We start from the raw sequence: 19,309 nt of genomic DNA, 5'->3' as shown, positions 1-19,309 counted from the left end.
CCCATTTACCTGGTCTTTCTTCTGAATTGATGAGTTCCAGTGCATTGTACAGAGTCTCGAGTTCTGCCGTCATTGACGTTGTCACATGTGAAGTCTTAAAACACCGAGTTACCCCTTGGGATGGTATAACCACTGCTCCACCTGAACTAGACGGCGTAGTAGAGCCATCCGTGAAAATGTGCACGTGGTTACTGTAGTTTTGTTCCAGTAAGAATAGACTCAGTTGTTTCAGGGCATGTGTCGGTAAGTCCAATTTTCTCCACATTCCTGGAATCATTAAGTGAACTCGCGGCCGGCTCAAGCTTCAAGGCGAAAGCAATGGCTTTGATGCAGGTGCGTATGTCTCAGCAAACGATGAACGATGCTTGTAGACAATAGTGCCGTATGTCGTGCGGGGCCTTTCAGCAGCTAGGCTCGCCAGGTGGTGAGAAGGGGTCCTGGCATAATGCCCGAGGTGCATGCGCATTGTCTCGGTAATAATATGCGTCTTTATCGAGTGATCTTGAGCAATGGCAATGGTTTCAGCCGTTGAAGCACTGCGGGGTAATCCAAGGCATATCTTAAGTGCTTGGGCTTGAATTCTCTGAATTGCGCGCCGGTTGGTCTTGCCGGTGTTAGATATTGCAGGTAAGCTGTACCGTAAGAATCCGATAAACAGCACTCTGTACAGTTGTAGCATGGATGGTATGGGCACTCCCCGATTCTTTCCTGCAAGGAATTTGAATATGTGGCATGTTGCCATCAGCCGCTTCTTCACATAGTTCACGTGTGGAGTCCACGACAGGTTTCTATCTATTATGACTCCCAAGAACCTGCTGCTTCTGCTGAACGATATGTATTCTTCATTAATCGATATGCTGTAAGCAGGCATTGGTTTCCGCGTGAACGCTACCACTGCACATTTTTCCGCAGGACGCCTCGAGGCCTTGTTTACGAAGGTAGCATGACGTCTTTGTAGCAGCCTTCTGAAGGAGGGCGCGAAGCTGAGGCCTTGTCACACCTGATTCCAAATGCAGATGTCATCAGCATAGACAGAAAGTTCTACAGTACTAGGTAGCTGCTCGACTAGACCAATGAGAGTTAGGTTGAAAAGTGTAGGGCTTAGCACTCCTCCCTGAGGAACTCCTGGGCTGTTGTAATAATCAGATGTTGGACCATTCGCTGTCATCACGTAAAATGATCTCAGCTGTAAGTAGCTGTACACCCACTTATATATCTTGCCACCAAGACCTACTGTTTCCAAAGCACTAACGATGGCTTCATGGGTGACACTGTCGTAAGCCCCCTTAACGTCTAGAAACAGGGCGGCGCACAGTCTCTTACAGGCTTTGTGGTGTTGAACATATGTCACCAGATCAACAACGTTGTCGATTGACGAATGGCCACGCCTGAATGCGCTCATGGATACTGGATAGATTTCGTAGTGCTCTAAATACCACTCCATTCGTGTTAGAATCATTCGTTTCATCGTTTTCCCCCACAACTGGCAAGTGCGATAGGACGGCCTGGCTTCAAACTTGCGATGCGTCTAGCATCTGCGTTATGAAGTCTTCGTCAACCTGACGTGCGCTTATTGGCTCCTGAAGTCGTTAAGAAGGTACGCGTGTCACGCAATTGATTTTGCATCTTTTGGACTAAACGCAGTTTTGCCGCATACATGTTTACACCGATGGCTCCACTAATTCCAACATCTCTACTGGACAACAGCTCCATCTGGTAATGCATTGCTTAAATACAAGTTCTCTCACACCACGACGTCGCCAGCAGCAGAACTCGCAGCGCTTCAAGGTGCAATCAAGTGCTTTCTTCGGCAGCAACCTAATCAATGAGCCATTTTTTGCGACTCGAGGTCAGTCTTACAGACACCACAGTATGTTATGCAGCACGGGTACACGAACAATTAGTATATCATATAAGGCATGACTACCACGAGGCGCTCAAGGAAAGTGACAATATTTTATTTCAGTGGTTGCCGAGTCATTGCGGAATTGTCGGCAATGACCGCGCGGATGAAGCTGCTCGATCGCCTCGTGACCAAGACCTGCGTACGCCCATACCACTCTTGAGAACGGACGCTGCAAGGCGACTACAAGCTATTGCTCGCCGTATACCTTTCCTACAATAGAAAACGCCGGGTTTCTCCAACGCACGCCTGTATTCGATCGACCCAAACTTGCAACTTCATTTGCCATCTGGGCTCCCACGACGCGCTGAAACTTTGGCGTGTCGCAAGAAGTTGGACGTGGCATTTACGATTGCGTATTCTCGTCTCCATGGAATGGAGAGCAGTTCGGCATGCAACATATGCGCCTGCGAGGAGACGCTTGAGCACATTCTATACCACTGCCCAGCATACCAGTCTGAACGAAGTATTACGGAAGCCAAGCTCTGTAAGCTAGATTTACGGCCGCTTACAAAAAAAAAAAGATCCTAGGACCTTGGCCGGCGGTTTCGCATACGCGCAAAGCCACGAAATCCCTCTTGCACTTCTTAAGGACCACCAGACTTCACGAGCGCTTGTGAAAGAACTGCGTGAGACCGTGCTGTGTAGTCTTGAGCTGACTATTGATCCATCTCTTTCTTACTCTTCTTCTTTTCTATCTTTGTCCTTTCTATTATTCCCCCTTTGCCTCCCCTCAAGTGTGGGGTAGCCAACCGAACGAAGCTTGGTTAACCTGCCTGCCTTTCTTCTCTACTTCCCTCTCTCTCTCCCCCTTCAGGTAGCCGTAATCAATAAAAAATGTAGAAAAAAATATTCATCGCCCTATCTGCACCTTCCAGTCTGAAGAAACGCACCGCTGTGATCTTACACAGCCAGTTTGTAATCAGAACAGTGCTCTGGCATTGTTATTTAAGAGACCAGTTGATCGTGAGTTATCGATAATGATAGTGATATACGATCAAGCGGAAGCAATGCCTGCAAAAGCCCGACACATGTAGTTGGCACCCAACTTGTAATATTACCAATGTGCGAAAAGATGTGCCTGGAAACGTATCAAACGTTTACTTGCAGTGAGCTTTTTTGAGGGCACTGCTTTTTCTTTTGTAGGTGGGAGCACAGTCACGTGTAAGTTTTCATATTTTGCGGACTTTCTTCATTAAGAGGAAAGATGAGCACGCAATCACAGCGTTGTTAAACGTAACACAGGCGGATGCCATTTCAAAATGCACACATCGGCCCCCCTGCCAATTTCAGAATTAGCTGAGTACTTTCAGAGTTATAAATTGTTATAAATTGACTAATAATGAGTTCTCAGTAACGAAAAAATGTGTAGTAGATACTACGAAACACTGAAAACACGTATTCGTTATTTTTACTCTTGTTTTATTGGGTTTCGCCTCGAAGCTAGTCACGAATGTAAAGCGCGAACTGTGTCTCATTGTCCTAGAAGCTTCAAAATTATTGTAGAGTGTTCTGTTAAGATTGCGCGTCAGATCCGAACACTCAAGAGTATTTCAGAGCTTGCGTGACGACCAGTGATAAGGCTGGAATATTCGACGGCACATGTATAAACGCCGACGCACATCGCCGCTTGTCAGTTGATCGACTTGCCAACGCTCTTCTCGCCGCTATCAGTGCTGGTGTGCATTGCAGTAACTTTACATTCCGTTTATTGGCCATAAGTTTGGCCAAAGAAAAAGTTTCATTTTAGCCCAGCCTTCTCTTTCTTTGTCAGCGCCTCAACCACATGACAGCATGTACTAGGGTTTTTTTTGTCCACATAACGCCCTTCCTCTTCTTTAAATTGGGCTGCGTGATCATTAGGATGCCCTGCATATATATATACAGTGAACTCCAAGGGACTGAAAGCAACAACACAAGAATGAACAAACTAAGTGTCGTTAACAACATGCAGATGCTTCTGTGAAGGCAGGCATCATTTCGCTATCATTACGCTTCTTTCTATGAACATAAAGACGCTTTTTTTACGAGAAACTGAAAAGACGAAGATGTATAAATTCTGTCGTTTGACCTAATATTAGCTTTTGCATGCAAACACAGGAACTTTCCTGTACATTTCAGTAAGCCCTAACAAAAAAAGCATTTTTTTCCCAGAATGTTTCGTTTACCACAATCTCTTTTCATTCCCAATCACCTCTTCTCGCGTCTACTGAATTTCTTCGCCGTCTTCCCTAATCAACTATAAACCGCAGTGGACCATTTAAAAATGTTTTTAGGCGTACAGAACAGAAAAAATCTAATTTCGGGTCCTTTCACGATCAGCAGGTTAGTTGGTGGTCCATTATTCTCCCGTCTAACTGCTTCTGGAACATAGCTCTACACGTTGTACACTCCTACTCTCTCCCTCCTTTCTCTCCGTCCTTTTCGGGTTTCATTCACACTTATTCCCATCGAGCTCGTTCAGTCCACCACAACTTTTTTTTTCCTCGAACTTCTCTCTGTGTACGTGGTTCGCAATAGAGAGAGAGCCTTCCGTTCATTGTACAGCACCGTGTGGCGTGGTCCGGATTCTATAGTAGCTTCTGGTGCAATTTATCTTCCTCAACGGCCAGCTCATTCTTTCGAAGGGCAGCTCGGACGCTTCCCCGCACTCTGCATCACAGCCTTTACTGGCGTACCGGATCTTGTCAACAGCGTGGAACGATCAGTTCACGCCAGTCTCCCTACGTTCTCTCTGGTGCACACTCTTTATGCGCTCGCCCCGAGTCTCCCGCCTACGTTACTCGTATTACTCTTATGGGAATCTGCGAATGCGTGTCATCTTCTAACGCCTTAAAAATCTCTGCAATACCTTTCGTGGCCTTTATGAAAACACTTCTGCCTCTTTTATTTCCTATCTATACTTTTAAGCTTTTGCTCCACAGCGAGCAAACTTTTAGATTTATCGACATCCGATATACATTCCGAATTTTCCAAACACGTATAGAAGCCTCCACATCTCTCAGCCTGCCCAATAGTTCTCGTCACATCCGCTTCAAGTAATTCTTAATTTAGGGGCACACGGAGCTTATAGTGCTAAGCCATTCCCACAACCCATTGTATGCTTAGAAGTGTGGCAGCTTGGACTAGTTGGTATGGCATGACGAAAGTTATAGCGTGAGAACAAAACGACGACACACAGACAAGAAGGATCTTTCATGTCCTTCTTGTCTCCATGTCATCGTTTTGTTCGCGCTCTAACTATCGCCATTGTATGCGTCAGTGAATAAATGTCTATAGATATCTGGGTATCAGTTTTGTTCTTTGACGAGAGATGACATCGTTGGACGCCATGCCGATTATTACAGCTGGGATTGAATAGTGCTTCCTCGAGCTAACATTTTCGCGGCTGAGGGAAACTTGACACTTTGCAGCATCTCAGATCGGTGGACGAGCTGGTTAGAGCTCATGGTATGTGAAAATGGAGGCAGTGCCAGAACCAATACAAATCACTGCATGTAGACAAGACTTTAATATTATCAGTTGCCTTGATGTGGTCAAAAATGCACGCAGCTGACTATAAGTGGAAACGCTTCTTTAGATATGTATGTTCTATCAGAGTGTGTTGGTTTCCAGCACATCTTACTCTTTCTTTCTTTCTTTCTGTCTCCTTTTTTGCTGTGCTATTTTTCTCTTTGTAACTTTCCTTTTCTTTCTTTCTTCCTTTCTTTCTTAATAAAAATAATTCGTGGGCTTTAACATTCCAAAACTACCATATGATTATGAGAGACCCCATAATAGAGGGCTCCAGAAATTTCGACCACTTAGTTTTTTTCTTAAACCGTTCCCGCTTCTAAAATGCGGCTGCTACAGCCGGGATTCGATCCTGCAACCTGCGGGTCAGCAGCCGAGTTTCTTAGTCACTAGAAAACCCTGGCGGCTCTTCTTTCCTTCTTTCATTTTTTCTTTCTTTCTTTCTTTCCATCTTTTTTCCTTCCTTTCTCCGTGTACTCAGACTTGGGTGCACGTTAAAGAACCCCAGGTGGTCGAAATTTCCGGAGCCCTCCACTACGGCGTCTCTCATAATCATATGGTGGTTTTGGGACGTTAAACCCCACAAATCAATCAAATCCTTCCTTTCTCTTTTTTGTCTTTCTTTATTCCCATCTTTATTTGCTAGCTTCTTTCTTTCTTTTATGTCTCTCTGTTCTTTTCTTTCTTTTTCGTTCTTTCTTCCTTTTTCGTTCTTTTTTCTTTTTTTCGCTTTCTCTTTTTTTTATTTCTCTCTCTCTTCTTCCTTCTTCCTTTTTTTTTCGTGTATCTTTCTTTGTCTTTCTCTCTTTTTCTTTTCTGTTCGTTTTTTACTTCCTTGCTCCTTTTCTTTTTTTGCTCTTTCTTTTGTTATTTCCCTTTTTTTTCTCCCCGTTTTCCTTTCTTTCTATTTCTCTCTTCCTTTTTTTCTTGCACAGTATCTGAGGCCAATTTACACATGGTTACTTTTCAAAGTATAGAAGGAACAACCTAAGAGCTTTAAAAAAAATAGATTCTCGGTGAAAGCACGCTTTTGACAAACTTGAAATATTTATTGCGTAAAACAAATCACTTCCAACAGGCTAAAACACAAGCGAAGCATTACATGTTCACTGCGCAGGAAGAGGAGGAGGACTAAACTTTATTATAAGATACCAGCAGGCTTAGGTGGCCGAGCCTAGGCCTCCCATGAGGGGACATCAAGGGTTTGCCTCGACGCTGCCTCACGGGCGTACTGGGTCACCCAGGTTTGATGGTCAAGAGCGGGGCTCCGCAGAGCCTCATGGAGCTTCGACGAAATGGTCGTGGCGTTAGTGTCTGTACTCTGCCGGGAACTCCCACAGCATGTGCGGAAAAAAAAAACTCATGCATACGCATGCATACGGAGAGGCAGTGAGCAAGGTGAAGGAAGCGTAGCGTTGAAATAATATACGTCATGCCGAACACACCAGCACGCTTCTCTTGCGTTAAATGCGTATATGTATTGTTGCTGCCACATGCATGCATGCATAGTCAACATGTTCCCATGAAATGTGTGGCCCACGAAACGGCTTTTTGATCTCCCTTAGTAGAGTACCAAGTACTCCTAATCATTCACAATTTTTAACAAGCACGTGCATGGCGAGTTCGCAGGCGTGCCAGTTATTGAAAAACTTGAGTCCCTACACATTTTTCATCTTCTTAGGTACCTTAACACTTCAATGATCACTAGCAAATGAATAATGATGGCTTGCTCCTGCAAAGCAACGTTTCAGCGTTGCTTGCGTAAATGATCCCCCATAGCGGGGCACTATTGTTTATTGATAATTAAGGACGACCGTTTGTTCTGCATGACCGACCCCCAAAACAGTGAATCATTCAAACCGTGTGAATATATCTGTCTTTTTCACAACACTTTCCCTGACTGCATCATTATTGCACGTGAGTCCATCATCTAGGATTCCATCATCTTCCGTCTGAACGCGTTAGTCCCAAGCACAGCTGCCTCCAATAACGCCTAAGAACATCTCTTAGTGCTATTACAAGCACTCTTGTCCCAGGTGAACCCTGATACACTAAGCCAGCGCTTCACTCTCTAGTGACATCAAGCCTCGCGGGACGGAGTAGCATTGGTTCAGGTTAGGATCTGTTTCGACACCCGTATCGCGGCCACTCTTCTTTTCTATGCTTCGCTTCCGACACGAAGCCCACGCGACGTCCCAGATCACAACCATCTCACTGAAACCTCCGTTCTTATGACACACAAGCATCCTGATCAAGAAAGTATTTCAGTGACAGGAAAGTACAGAAAAGTACACTAAAGTATCCCTCTGAGCATTCACTTACCTACAGGGTAAGCTATGCGTTCCCCAAGTTCAGTCCGCTTTTTTCTTCGTATTGTGGTTACTATGTTTATTTTTGTGGCTACTTGAGGCTACTAAAGAGGACGAACTCACTTGCGGTGATTGAGTTAGTAACGCGTTCAAAGACAGAGCCATGCAAAAAAACCTTACCCCACGGATTATGCTCGGCAGGCGTGTTCAGTCTGAAGAGGCGCTACCCTTGGGGTAAAAAAAAAAATGCGGTATACCAGAGCATCGGTTCGCCTGCGTTCCGCTTTTTTTTTTTCATTGATTACTGCTGTACTTGCTACAAGACGCCGTCGCCTGCTATGCCAAAGAGCACCAAGAATGGCACGCAAAAAAAAACCGAGGAAAAAAAAGGAACGAGAAACACGCCAAGATGAGGGGTGAAAAAGCACTGCTTTTGTTGAATGCTCACGATGCAAACTTCGGGAAAAGCTACGTACAATACAAGCTCACTTTCACGGCTTCAGAACAACTTGTTTTTACTTGTCTTCTCTTGCTTTTCTACTTGAACAGCATGAAAAATGTTTTCACTGTTCCGTCTGAACGAGCGGGAACATGTGTGTGAAAAGCAATCGGGAATAATGACAATAAAGACCAGTGACGGAAAAAAAACAAAGATTCTTACCATTAAAAGCATAGTGCTTTTGCCCGACTAACTCTTATTCATATTTCTTAACCTGTAACCGGAGCAAGCGAAAACCTTTAGGTCCGTCGTTGGAAAAAAGTATTCAGATTTTTTTTTCAGTACGGGTGCGTCTCTCTCGAGCGCCGTTTCGAAGAAACAATGAAGCTATTTTAGTAAAATCGTTCAGGCAGAGCCTGGGGTTCCCGTTAAAAGCCCCGGCTTGATTCGGTAATAGAACACTTCAGAAACGTATGGTTTCTTATAGCTTCTTGGAGAATATTATTGCATATCATTGCAAAATATGACCACGGCTCGAACGAAAGTTTACTAACGAATTGCGTGTTGCTTGCAGTTACAATTCGGTCATGTTTCCGAAGAACTTCCTTAGCCCTTTTTATCAATGTAACAAGCTTTGCATCTGGATCCATTTTCTTTTTCGCTCTATAGTCCGACGTCTCGGACGTCTATATAAATAAACCACATTTTCTGAAAAGTAGTATATGTGGGCATTTAAGAACATGTAACAGCCACCTTGGTTTCATTTATTCAGTTGTTCGACTTCAAAAAATATATTCTCATAATTTAGATAAGTAGGTGGATATTACCGTTACTAGAAAAGGGGTGTATCTTCTATCACTTGGCTCCGCCACGGTGGCCTAGCGGCCAAGGTACTACGCCGCTAACCCGCAGGTCGCGGGTTCGAATCCTAGTTGTGATGGCTGTATTCTCGATGGAGGCGTAAATACTGTAGGCCTATGTGCTCAGATTTGGGTGCACGTTAAAGAACCCCAGGTGGTCGAAATTTCCGGAGCCCTCCACTACGGCGTCTCTCATAATCAAATGGTGGTTTTGTGACGTTAAATCTCACATATCATCTTTTGTCACTTGGTTTTATGGGCAAAGTCCTTATAACTGACGCAGCTTTGTTGACGGCTCTGGAAAAATGTTTTGTTCGAGACAAGTGTCTCGAACAAATCTCGAGAGAAGTGTCTAGTGCAGAGGTGAACGCTAGTTCTAAGGGATGGAAGACGATGTTTGTCCTTTACAAAACGTCAGTGTACCAGTAGTACATAACGCAGCAAGGCGTTTATTGACAGAGTATTTCACTATTGCTACTAACTGGATGCAGAAGCAAGCAGAAGTATAAAAATGAGTAGCGCTGCAAAATAGACAACCAGAAATGAGGCCTCAGTAGTGGAAAATAAGCTCCTTTGTGGTAGGTCTATTGAATTTTTTTAAGAATTTTAACAGTGTTCCACAGAAAGTTAATTTATTGCTGTTTCCTTACTCTTCTGTCTGTACACTGTGATTACAGGGAGGTATTTTTGACTAGACCTCAGACCGCAGTTTTGAGAAGATTTGCATGCACATTGAAGTTTTTCAGTTATTTATTCTACCTGCTTTACTAAGACAGCAAGGTTTAGGCTTTGTGCAACAGGCTCGGCAAACACGCATCTCTTTGCCAGGTGCACCTATATTGCTGCACCTTATCAGCACGACTCTCTACTTTGCGTTAATGCGCTTTACGAGATGGCTTATGTGGCAGTGATTCTGATGTTTACCTTGTTTTTGCAGACTGACCGAGAAGTCCGAGCAGCTACTTCGGCATACTGCCAATCCGACAGGGAAGTCTGCATTCGACGCTGCCTGTTTTCTAAAGCAAGCTCACACAACCTCAACTGAAGTGACATAAAAGCAGGAACCCACCGTGCGCCTCAACCACTCGTAGTTATCACACGCCTAGCAAAGTGAAGTTTACTGCCGAAGTGAAGCGCTCAAAACGAAATTGACGCCACCGACGATGACCACGTGGCGGCGCGCATGGCGCAGGTGCGGCGCGGGGCGCCGGTGACGGCGGCGCGCGGTGCATGTCTTCCCTTTGCTTCGTGTGCCAGCTGCCCATCCTCAGCCACCAGACATGGGGCACCTGGCCACACCAGCCGGACAGCGACACCGATCCGCAAGACGACGAGCCGCAGGAAGAGGACGAAGAGGAAGAGGACGAGGAAGACCGCGTGGCACTGCTCGCCTCAACGGGAGACAATACCTCCTCCAAGTCGGACTCGGCAGCATGCCTCACGTCGGTCTCCTCTTCCATCGCATCGGCGATCACCAGGAACTGCCGCTCACCCCAGGAGGCAAGGACGCCCGGCGATGGTGCACCCGGCGTAAGTCTGTCTGTCTGTCTGTCTGTCTGTCTGTCTGTCTGTCTGTCTGTCTGTCTGTCTGTCTGTCTGTCTGTCTGTCTGTCTGTCTGTCTGTCTGTCTGTCTGTCTGTCTGTCTGTCTGTCTATCTATCTATCTATCTATCTATCTATCTATCTATCTATCTATCTATCTATCTATCTATCTATCTATCTATCTATCTATCTATCTATCTACAATGGTTTCTTTTACCGTTATCATAGCTCTGTCTGCATAATCATGACGGGAAGTGTGTCTGTCATTCTGGTTCTCTTCCAAGTGCTATTTCGCGCTTCTATTTCGATAACGATGATATGAAAATTCTAGACGCGTTTCTGCCATTGCTATCACCGTCGTATTGCACATGAAGTCCTAGTCAACAAAATCGCCCTCCTGCGCGAACGAAAGTTCGCAAAAGCTGCAGAATAATGTAGCCCAAGCACAGGACGAACGTGCCACATAGCTCCATCGTACGAGTAATCTTGAAGGCCAAAACATCATAGGCACAAAAATGCACGTGACATCGACGAGTGACGAAGAAAGAGGGCGTTCACGCGACGTGTCGTATGGTCGCTTTCCCGCGATGGCCAAGTTTTTCCGATTTGGAAAGCATCGCCCATCGCCCGGAAGTGCTGTGTAAAAAGCGCATGGACGGGATGCACATGATTAACGTACTACCAGTTTTCGATGTGTTCCGCGAAACCACGACCTCCTCTGCGCCCGAGTCACAAGTGCACAACGAAAAAATACTGTAATGTTTGCGCGTGAGCTGCAAAAGAAGTGCCGCAAGTCAATAATAAACACCATTTGTCTCATTATACAACAAGTACTTCTATTTTTCCATTGCATACCGCCAACTACACGGCATTCGCGGTACGAGTGGACGGCTTCATCTCAGCAACCGTGGAGTTCGTTCGCCAATGCCGTCGCGTCAATAAAATTTGCCTGCGCAAGCGACTGTTCACGCGAATACCATCTACGTCGCGTCGTTTGTCACTGTCGCGTGAGTTTTCGTGGTTCTGGGATTTCTCTTTGAACGGACGCTGATGTTGCGCAAGGAAGAGGAAGGGGGGGGGGGGCGGGGGGGGTGAATGCTTCGATCGAGTGGCACCTCGCGAAGCACATAAATTTCGCGAAGCACGAAATTTTTTAGAAACCTATACTCAAGCTTTGTCTGAGAACATAGCCTTCAAATATATGTAATATTTCTAGTGACTTACACCTCCTAGATTAGTAGCGTCGTGAACTCACAAAGCATAAATACGCATTTGCAATGGAGTCCATGATTCAAAAACATTTTTATGCAGTTCCGGTGGCCCTTTCGCCGTTTACTTCGCGTTACAGCGAAAGCCACAAGGAAAGCTACTTTGCTTCTTGGAGTGTCCGTGTGTCACCATGTCAAGCTTTTGTAGAGTCACGGCAAATCTGGCACAAAGGGTTTAACTTCTACCTGCGTTTCGTATAACATTCAAATTTCTTTATGGCTAACATTGATTTGCTCTTTTCGCGAAACTATGACTTCTTTATTACTTGAGTCACCACAATGTCCCTCACGTTAAAATGAACGGCGTCTAGACCTAAGCAGGCTCACATTACTTACTGTATAGTCTTCAATCACGCAAAAAAAAAAAACACGGATAGAGTAAGACATGATACATACAGACGCTTGACCCACAAAGACCTGATACACACAGCTTGACGCACCAACACGCATAAATGCTACGTTACTAAGCCTAAGTACTTAGCCGCAGTAATTCATTGATGTGAGATTCGCTTTACTTTAGGGTACACGTTCCATGAATACATCAACGCAGATTCAATTAATAGCACACATCTTGAATTCCCATGTGATCCCCTTACTGTGTCACGGCACACAAAAAGTGAAGGTGTCATCGTATTTCTGAAAATAAATTGAACCGACTGCTGACTTGAAGATTGCGTGTTTGTATCCCCAATCAAGGTGGACGATTGGGCCATTTGGTGATACATGATCTAAGAGTACTATGCGGTAGAAAACACGGACGGGAAAAACACAAGGACAAGCGCAGTATCCCTGCCGTGGCAGTCTCATTTTGATGGAGACAAATTGATACAATCTCGTCTATTTTTCAATACCAGTGCACGTTAAAGAACACCAAACGGTGCAAATCTCTTTAGCCGTTCACTGCGGGTTGCCTCATACTCATATCGTGCTTTCAGCACGTAAACCACATATATTAATATGACATGTTTGAATTTGAATTTATCTTTCAACATTGGTTTCCACGCTTGTAACATCTCGGTTCAAACTGCAGGGCAAAGATTATGTGCTGGAAAGAAGTATGCTTCGTCAGGTTGTTCAGACATTCAGTGTTGTCACCAACAGTTTGGGGACTATCGGGTAGTTCCACGCTCATGTTTTGAGAGATGAACAAATAACAGATCACAGGATTGCGAAAATGGAGTACAAGCTTTGTGGCTACATCATGAAGACCGTGTGCAACGTCGTTGCGTGTGGCTCATTTTGTAAAGATTAAAATAAGCACGTGAGAAACATCGCATGACAACGCTATGGCTCAAGAAATCTAACGGTTTTGCAGTTGTTTCCTGTCAACTTGACAAGAGCAAGTATATTGACCGATAAGAAGCATCTTCATAGAAGCGTGATTTGATCGCTTCTGATGCGTTGTGAGAGTGTGCATTTCCACCTCATTCTAACAACTTTACCTTTCGTCAATACTGTTGAAACTTGTATGCCTTCAGCAATACCTACTGGGAGAAATCTACACAAAATTATCATGAAATAAATTCTATACAATTTCCTTCACAGTAGCCAATATTGAATAACGAAGGAGGGTAAACAAACATAGTTTATGGTTAGGAAAAGCATGAAATAACTGATGATGTTCCAACAGAATGGCCGGATGAGTAGAAATCAGGCAGGCCGGAGTGTTTTCGTGCAGAGACCGAGTGAGAGGCACGAGATACGCAAATAGATCCACTGGCTACACGAGAAGCTCCGCCGCATCATTTGCAGAGTCACGTCAGACGCACTGGCAATGCGCTGTGTAGCTGAGAAAAGGGAGAAACTGATTTCGCATCAAACGCGCACCAGTGCACACAGAGGAAGTAGATTCGTCATGTGCGCAGGACGTGACTCTTCGACTGGCAACGGGGAATTCTCGCACGCAGCTCCCCTCCCGCGACGACGAGAAGACTTCATCGTGCGGAAAATTATCCAATGTGATGGAGACTGTCTCAGTGCTTTCCTAGAATGCGGCAAAAGTTACGAGAGGAATTCGATCGAAGAAGGTTGTGCTCGCGATGGCGAAAAAGAATAGTTGCACCATAACCCCAGGTGCCATCGCTACATGCAGGTTCAAGGCACAGCGCCTTTTCAATCCATATCTTTGTTTATGCTTGATACGACCTCTGGAAGCTAGTGCTTCTGCTCTTCGTCTCTAAGCATAGACGCGTGGGTGGCATGTTGCTGAGAACAAAAAATTGAAGTGCAGCAAAAGACAACTTGTTAAGAAAGAAACAGCGATACCCTCAAGGTACGTCTAATGTGTTTATATGTATTAACACGTATTGAACCTATTGGTATTGCTTGTAAAACCACTTCAGCACCTGAAGACGCTCTGTTTTTTTCTCCTATTCACTCACGCGCATGAGTCAGCATGCATGTGAGACAATTATGCAGTTAATCTTCTCTTAGGATCGAACCTGAGAACAACAGCTAATGTCGTTAAGAAATTAGAGTAGAACACCTGTGACCTATCCTATATGTAAGTAAATGAACTTAGCACATGCGACTGTACAACTGTAAATAATGCCAACACTTCGGTGAGTGCTTGAGACTGTCCGAAATACAATAGTATTCATACGCCAAAAAATCTTGAAAGATTTCGCACTGCTTGGTAGAGTTGGTTCACCTGCACAAACACAGTTAGTGCAACAGAGCACGCTTTACAGGCAGCAAAGTTTGGTGCATGGTTGATGTCGGGTCACAGTAACAATAACGATCCCCATATTTCTGACAAAACAAGGCCTTTATAAATGAAAATGTCGCCCAAAATATAACCTAATACACAAAAGCCCTCAAATACATTATAAACGAATATATTAGGCCAAAGTTCAAGAAGACGGATTCACTTCACAAAAAGTTCGCTGACAGTTTTTTTTTCTGTAGAACTTATCCCAATCTTGCAATTTACCTATTCTTATCCGCAAACATCCGCAATTGATGTATTGATGTGAATATGTTTTTTGTAAGCGGCCTATGTCGTGACATTCACACAAATTGCTAGATCACTAAATTGCATTGCTATAACTGTACATAGACAATACACAAACTTTTGCTGCCTGTGAAGCGTGCTCAACTGTGGCATTTACCTTAAAGTAAGTTAGCCCTCTATAATTGGCAATTGCCACTCATGATGATTTTGAAAGCATATTGCCTCGTATTCCTTCTTATTGTGCTTATGATGTGACTGTTTGGCAATCTAGCATGTAAATTTGTTCACAGTGTCGCAACCACTTCATACTACGACTAATGTGTAGCTGTATTCAAGCTTCCAGGCGAAACACAAAACACAAAAACCAAACGTCAAAGGGTCAAAATTAATCGGAAGCGTTGCACGGTCATGTCCCTCATAAAATTGATATAGTTATGGAATCCTAAATTCGCTTTTATGTAATCAACCAACGTTCGCCGACGTTTTTGTTGACATACGTCATTGAATAGCCCACAAAACTATGCAGCTAGAAGAAACAGAAAACTGAAGAAATCAAAGAGAGTTCGACTCGGCATTGTGTAGGCCAATACCACTGAAAGACATCATCAACCGTCTTCATTGCTTGAGACATGTGACACATTTAAATAGTTTTCGCCGACAGACGCGCAGAACCATGAGTTCTAGCCCTCATTAAAGATGTGGTATTTAAGGTGAGGTTTTTCGTGCGAATAATACGGCGTGATCAGGAGCCCTTTTGACCATCTATTGTTCAGAGACAGACACCTAAATTACTGAAGTTTTTCATTTATCTATCACCAATATGCGGATTCTGTGGCGAGAAGTCGAAACTATGCTTTGCAAGTTAGGAACCGCACATCTGAGCTAGTAAGTTCAGCCTACCCTGCCCGTAACTATCAGAACCGTGCCCTAGGCTTCACTTTTCAAGCTGCCCGGTGCGGATGATCTCAATATTTCACTCCAGATTATAAGCTGTTTTATCAGTTACTTTCGGCACAGCGATGGTCATTGTCCGGAAGTGGCATGGGCTCTTGCCCCTCAGATAGATGATCCTGCTTATTTCACAGCCTGTGATACCTCGGTGTACTAAGCGCCGTTTCGTGACCCAGAAGGCATTCGCACCAATTGATGAGGGCACCCGTTTCTTCTCGATGCTCGGCAAGAGGAATGCATCGTCATAATCATTCCGCTGCTCCTGTCTATGAAACTTTCTGTACACAGACCTGGCTATTTCCGTGCAGCGTCACGCAGCATTGAATCGAATCCGCATATGGCATATTTGTTTTTTATCTCAGTTTATTCACTATAAATGTATAAAAAAGCATTGTTCTCGAGCATTTGACTTCCTAGGCTGAGGCCAGTTGGAAATCATTGAAGTCCGATTACGAAGCACAGCTTACCATGAACTAAACCGACACGTTAACACACAAGTTCCATGATGAAAATTAAACTAAATCAGAATGTTAGAAAAGATGGAGTTATACTTACGTGAACCACACAAGTCATGTACACGGAATAAGACACACTCATGAAGAAACTTTGTACAGATACTGCAAACACAACAGCGTTGTCAGATTTAAAAGGATAGTATCGAGTTCGCGATTTCTTTCTGAAATACTCTTCTTCTGACTTTCTTCTGAAATCGCATACAGTTAACTATAACGGGAGCTTTAGGCACCTTTGTTTTCAACTTACAACAAAAAATAATGTTCCACATTGTCATAAACCATGTCAGGCAAATATGCTTCGTTATGCATGTGCGCTTAGTGCATATGGTTACCAACATGTTCGGCCACATGACGCGCGACCGTGAATTTCCTTTAATATTACGGAATAGATCAAGAGAGTAGGAACTGCTGTACATGGCACATTTATGAGTGGAATTGACGGTGCTCTACTTTAAAATTGCCGTCCGTGTAGATAGGTAAACATTGATAAATCTCTAGTGCTTACAGTATGTACAAGTCTAGACGCACCACCACTGGTTTATGGCATAACCAGTGAACTTACTGAATTGTCAACAGATTGTAAGTGTGAAAATTCACTCAATTAAATACCAGTGAACGGCTGTAAGGAAGGAAGAGAGCAAATAAAGGGACAGGAGAGAGAGGTAAACCAGAAAGTCATGCGCTTCGCTACCTTACACTTGGAATTAGGGAAGGGTGAAAAGATGAGAAAGAGGCAGGAGGGAAGAGAGGGAAAATAAAAAGGCAGACACAGACAGTAAATTTATTGCAGCGTCTAGAACTCCACCGCAAGTAAGAGGCGTTCACACAATCCGCAAAGTTGTAAAGGACGAATACGCGTAGCAGCTTAGGCATGTTGCATAATAGGTGATAAGGGAGTATAGTAGACCTTGTTTGCCACACATTGACCACGTATTGACCACGCAAAAATATGCCTGTAAACATGCGTGGCATAGACACTCTGTAAGCGTCTCAAGCCACAAATAATAAAATTTAGGTAGTTTTCGAAGTATGAAAGGTATCAGGGAAAAATAAATGTTAAGGTAAAAGCAAGCAAGTCAACCACAAGTAAATTGTGTGGCTTGCTTCCCAGCACTAGGGAAAGAAAGGGGAATAAAAAAGTAAAAAAGAAAAAATGTTGTCATTACCATGAACCGCCACATGCTCTTATCTTTTCCCTCTTCTCTACCGAAGTAAAGGCAAAATACAGTCGACTCTCGCTGTAACTATCAGAAACGTGCCTTAGGTTTCGCTTTTCAACCAGCCCGTGGGAGATGATTTGAATATTTCCCCGCAGATCATCAGCCCTTTCGTCAGTTACTTGTATTGGCCTTCGCTTAAGAAGTGTGTTATTGCGCCTTCATCAGGAATGTTTCTGGGAAAACAACCTACAGTTTTCTAAACGTCATGTGGCACATTCACAAGGAGCTCTGTACTCCCACACTGGCCATTGCCGTGTGTGCAAGCCCATTCCCTGATTAGTATTCGCTGACGCTAATGTTGGGTGGCCTCTTCATCGGGGACAAGCTTGACCATTCTGAAAGCGCAAATGTTGCAGAAACGAGAAGAGAATGGTGCCCTGTGTGGCAAGGTACTTCATTTTCTTTCGTTATTCCGCTTATTACCACTGCGGGCGCAGTTCTTTTTTTTTTTTGTCTCCTACGAGTTTCAACAGGTTCCGGCGCGTAACATCAGATTTCGTCATTCTTAGTGGCCCCGCCGCGGTGGTCTAGTAGCTAAGGTACTCGGCTGCTGACCCGCAGGTCGCAGGATCGAATCCCGGCTGCGGCGGTTGCATTTCCGATGGAGGCGAAAATGCTGTAGGCTCGTGTGCTCAGATTTGGGTGCACGTTATAGAACCCCAGGTGGTCAAAATTTCCGGAGCCATCCACTCCGGCGTCTCTCATAATCGAATGATGGTTTTGGGACGTCAAATCCTACATACCAATCAATCCATCAATCAATCACTCTTAGTGGATCAGTCATGAGTAGTAAGATTTACCCAATTTTTTTCGCACATGCTCGGAACACCAACCTTCTTCATTTTTTTTAGCGGAGTGATACTAAGTAGTAGGATTTACCAATTCTTGTGGCACATACCTTTAAAGTGAACCACGTTATCAGTATTGCTGCAACGGCGAACCCAAAACACTCGACTGCGAACAGCTTCGACCACCTGACTTGACACGTGACCTCCTTCATTGACCGCTGCTGGCCTGTATACAGAAAACTGAACTTGTTCGCTCAATATAACCTATGTCATATGGCCTAGTGGCACAAATAAAAAGTAGCGAAGAAAGCACCTTTGGTGTTCAAAGTTCTGATGAATGAGATTCAAAGACAATTAACCGTGATCTGAAAGTGAGCGTCGTTAGTACTCGACTATCCACACAAGATAGCAGATTATAGTATAGTATAGTATAGTATAGTATAGTATACGAAATGCTAACTTAAATAAAGGTGCGAAGGTACAAGCCTAGCCAAGCCAGGACCACCCAAGTGCCCACCAGCTCAGATGTGACCCATTCTGGAGCGATTTAGGTCAGGTAGCACTAATTTTTTACTACATTTTAGTGTGTACATGAGCTCGTGGTTGGGCGATCTCCATAGATGCACCTTGTTAATTAAATCTACACATGGAAATCATGCTTCACTGCATAAAACATGATACCTTTACTTTTTTTGTGCGTGTGCAACAGATGTGAACCACTTCACAAGTTCAGGGGCAAGCGAAGCTCAAGTTAACAAAGTCCTAATAAGACGACAAAGAACAGGAGAGTAATGTTTCGGAAGCCGTGATGTCGGGGCCCTTTTTACCTCTTTTTTCTTTCTTCTATGCATAATGGCCATGTTTTTATTTTTTGTTCGGGGTAGTGGTGTCGGCTTATCGCGACGCGTCATTCATTGTGAATCGTAAAGAAGAGTCTCGCTTCATGTGATGCCGAACCGAAGGAGGATCCCTTTATGCTTTCCTCCGGATTTCGCAACGACGCCAGGCAGCCGTCGTCGAGCATCGATCCTCAAAAAGCTCTCATTCT

General features: G+C 44.2%; 1 protein-coding gene across 1 annotated transcript in view; it reads left to right on the top strand.

Annotated features, from left to right (window-relative positions):
• The window catches only part of rsh (Rap GTPase activating protein radish), a 192,203-nt gene that overhangs the window by 25,436 nt on the left and 147,458 nt on the right, over positions 1 to 19,309 (top strand). Inside the window, exon 2 of the mRNA XM_075893404.1 lies at positions 9,962 to 10,554. Coding sequence (XP_075749519.1) covers positions 10,255 to 10,554 — 300 coding nt within the window. The 5' untranslated portion in view covers positions 9,962 to 10,254. The remainder of the gene's footprint in view (positions 1 to 9,961; positions 10,555 to 19,309) is intronic.

Source organism: Rhipicephalus microplus, chromosome 4, assembly GCF_043290135.1.
Source record: "Rhipicephalus microplus isolate Deutch F79 chromosome 4, USDA_Rmic, whole genome shotgun sequence".
Lineage (NCBI taxonomy): Eukaryota > Metazoa > Arthropoda > Arachnida > Ixodida > Ixodidae > Rhipicephalus > Rhipicephalus microplus.
The sequence above is the reverse complement of the archived record's forward strand: the minus strand, read 5'-3'. Positions and strand labels throughout refer to the sequence as shown.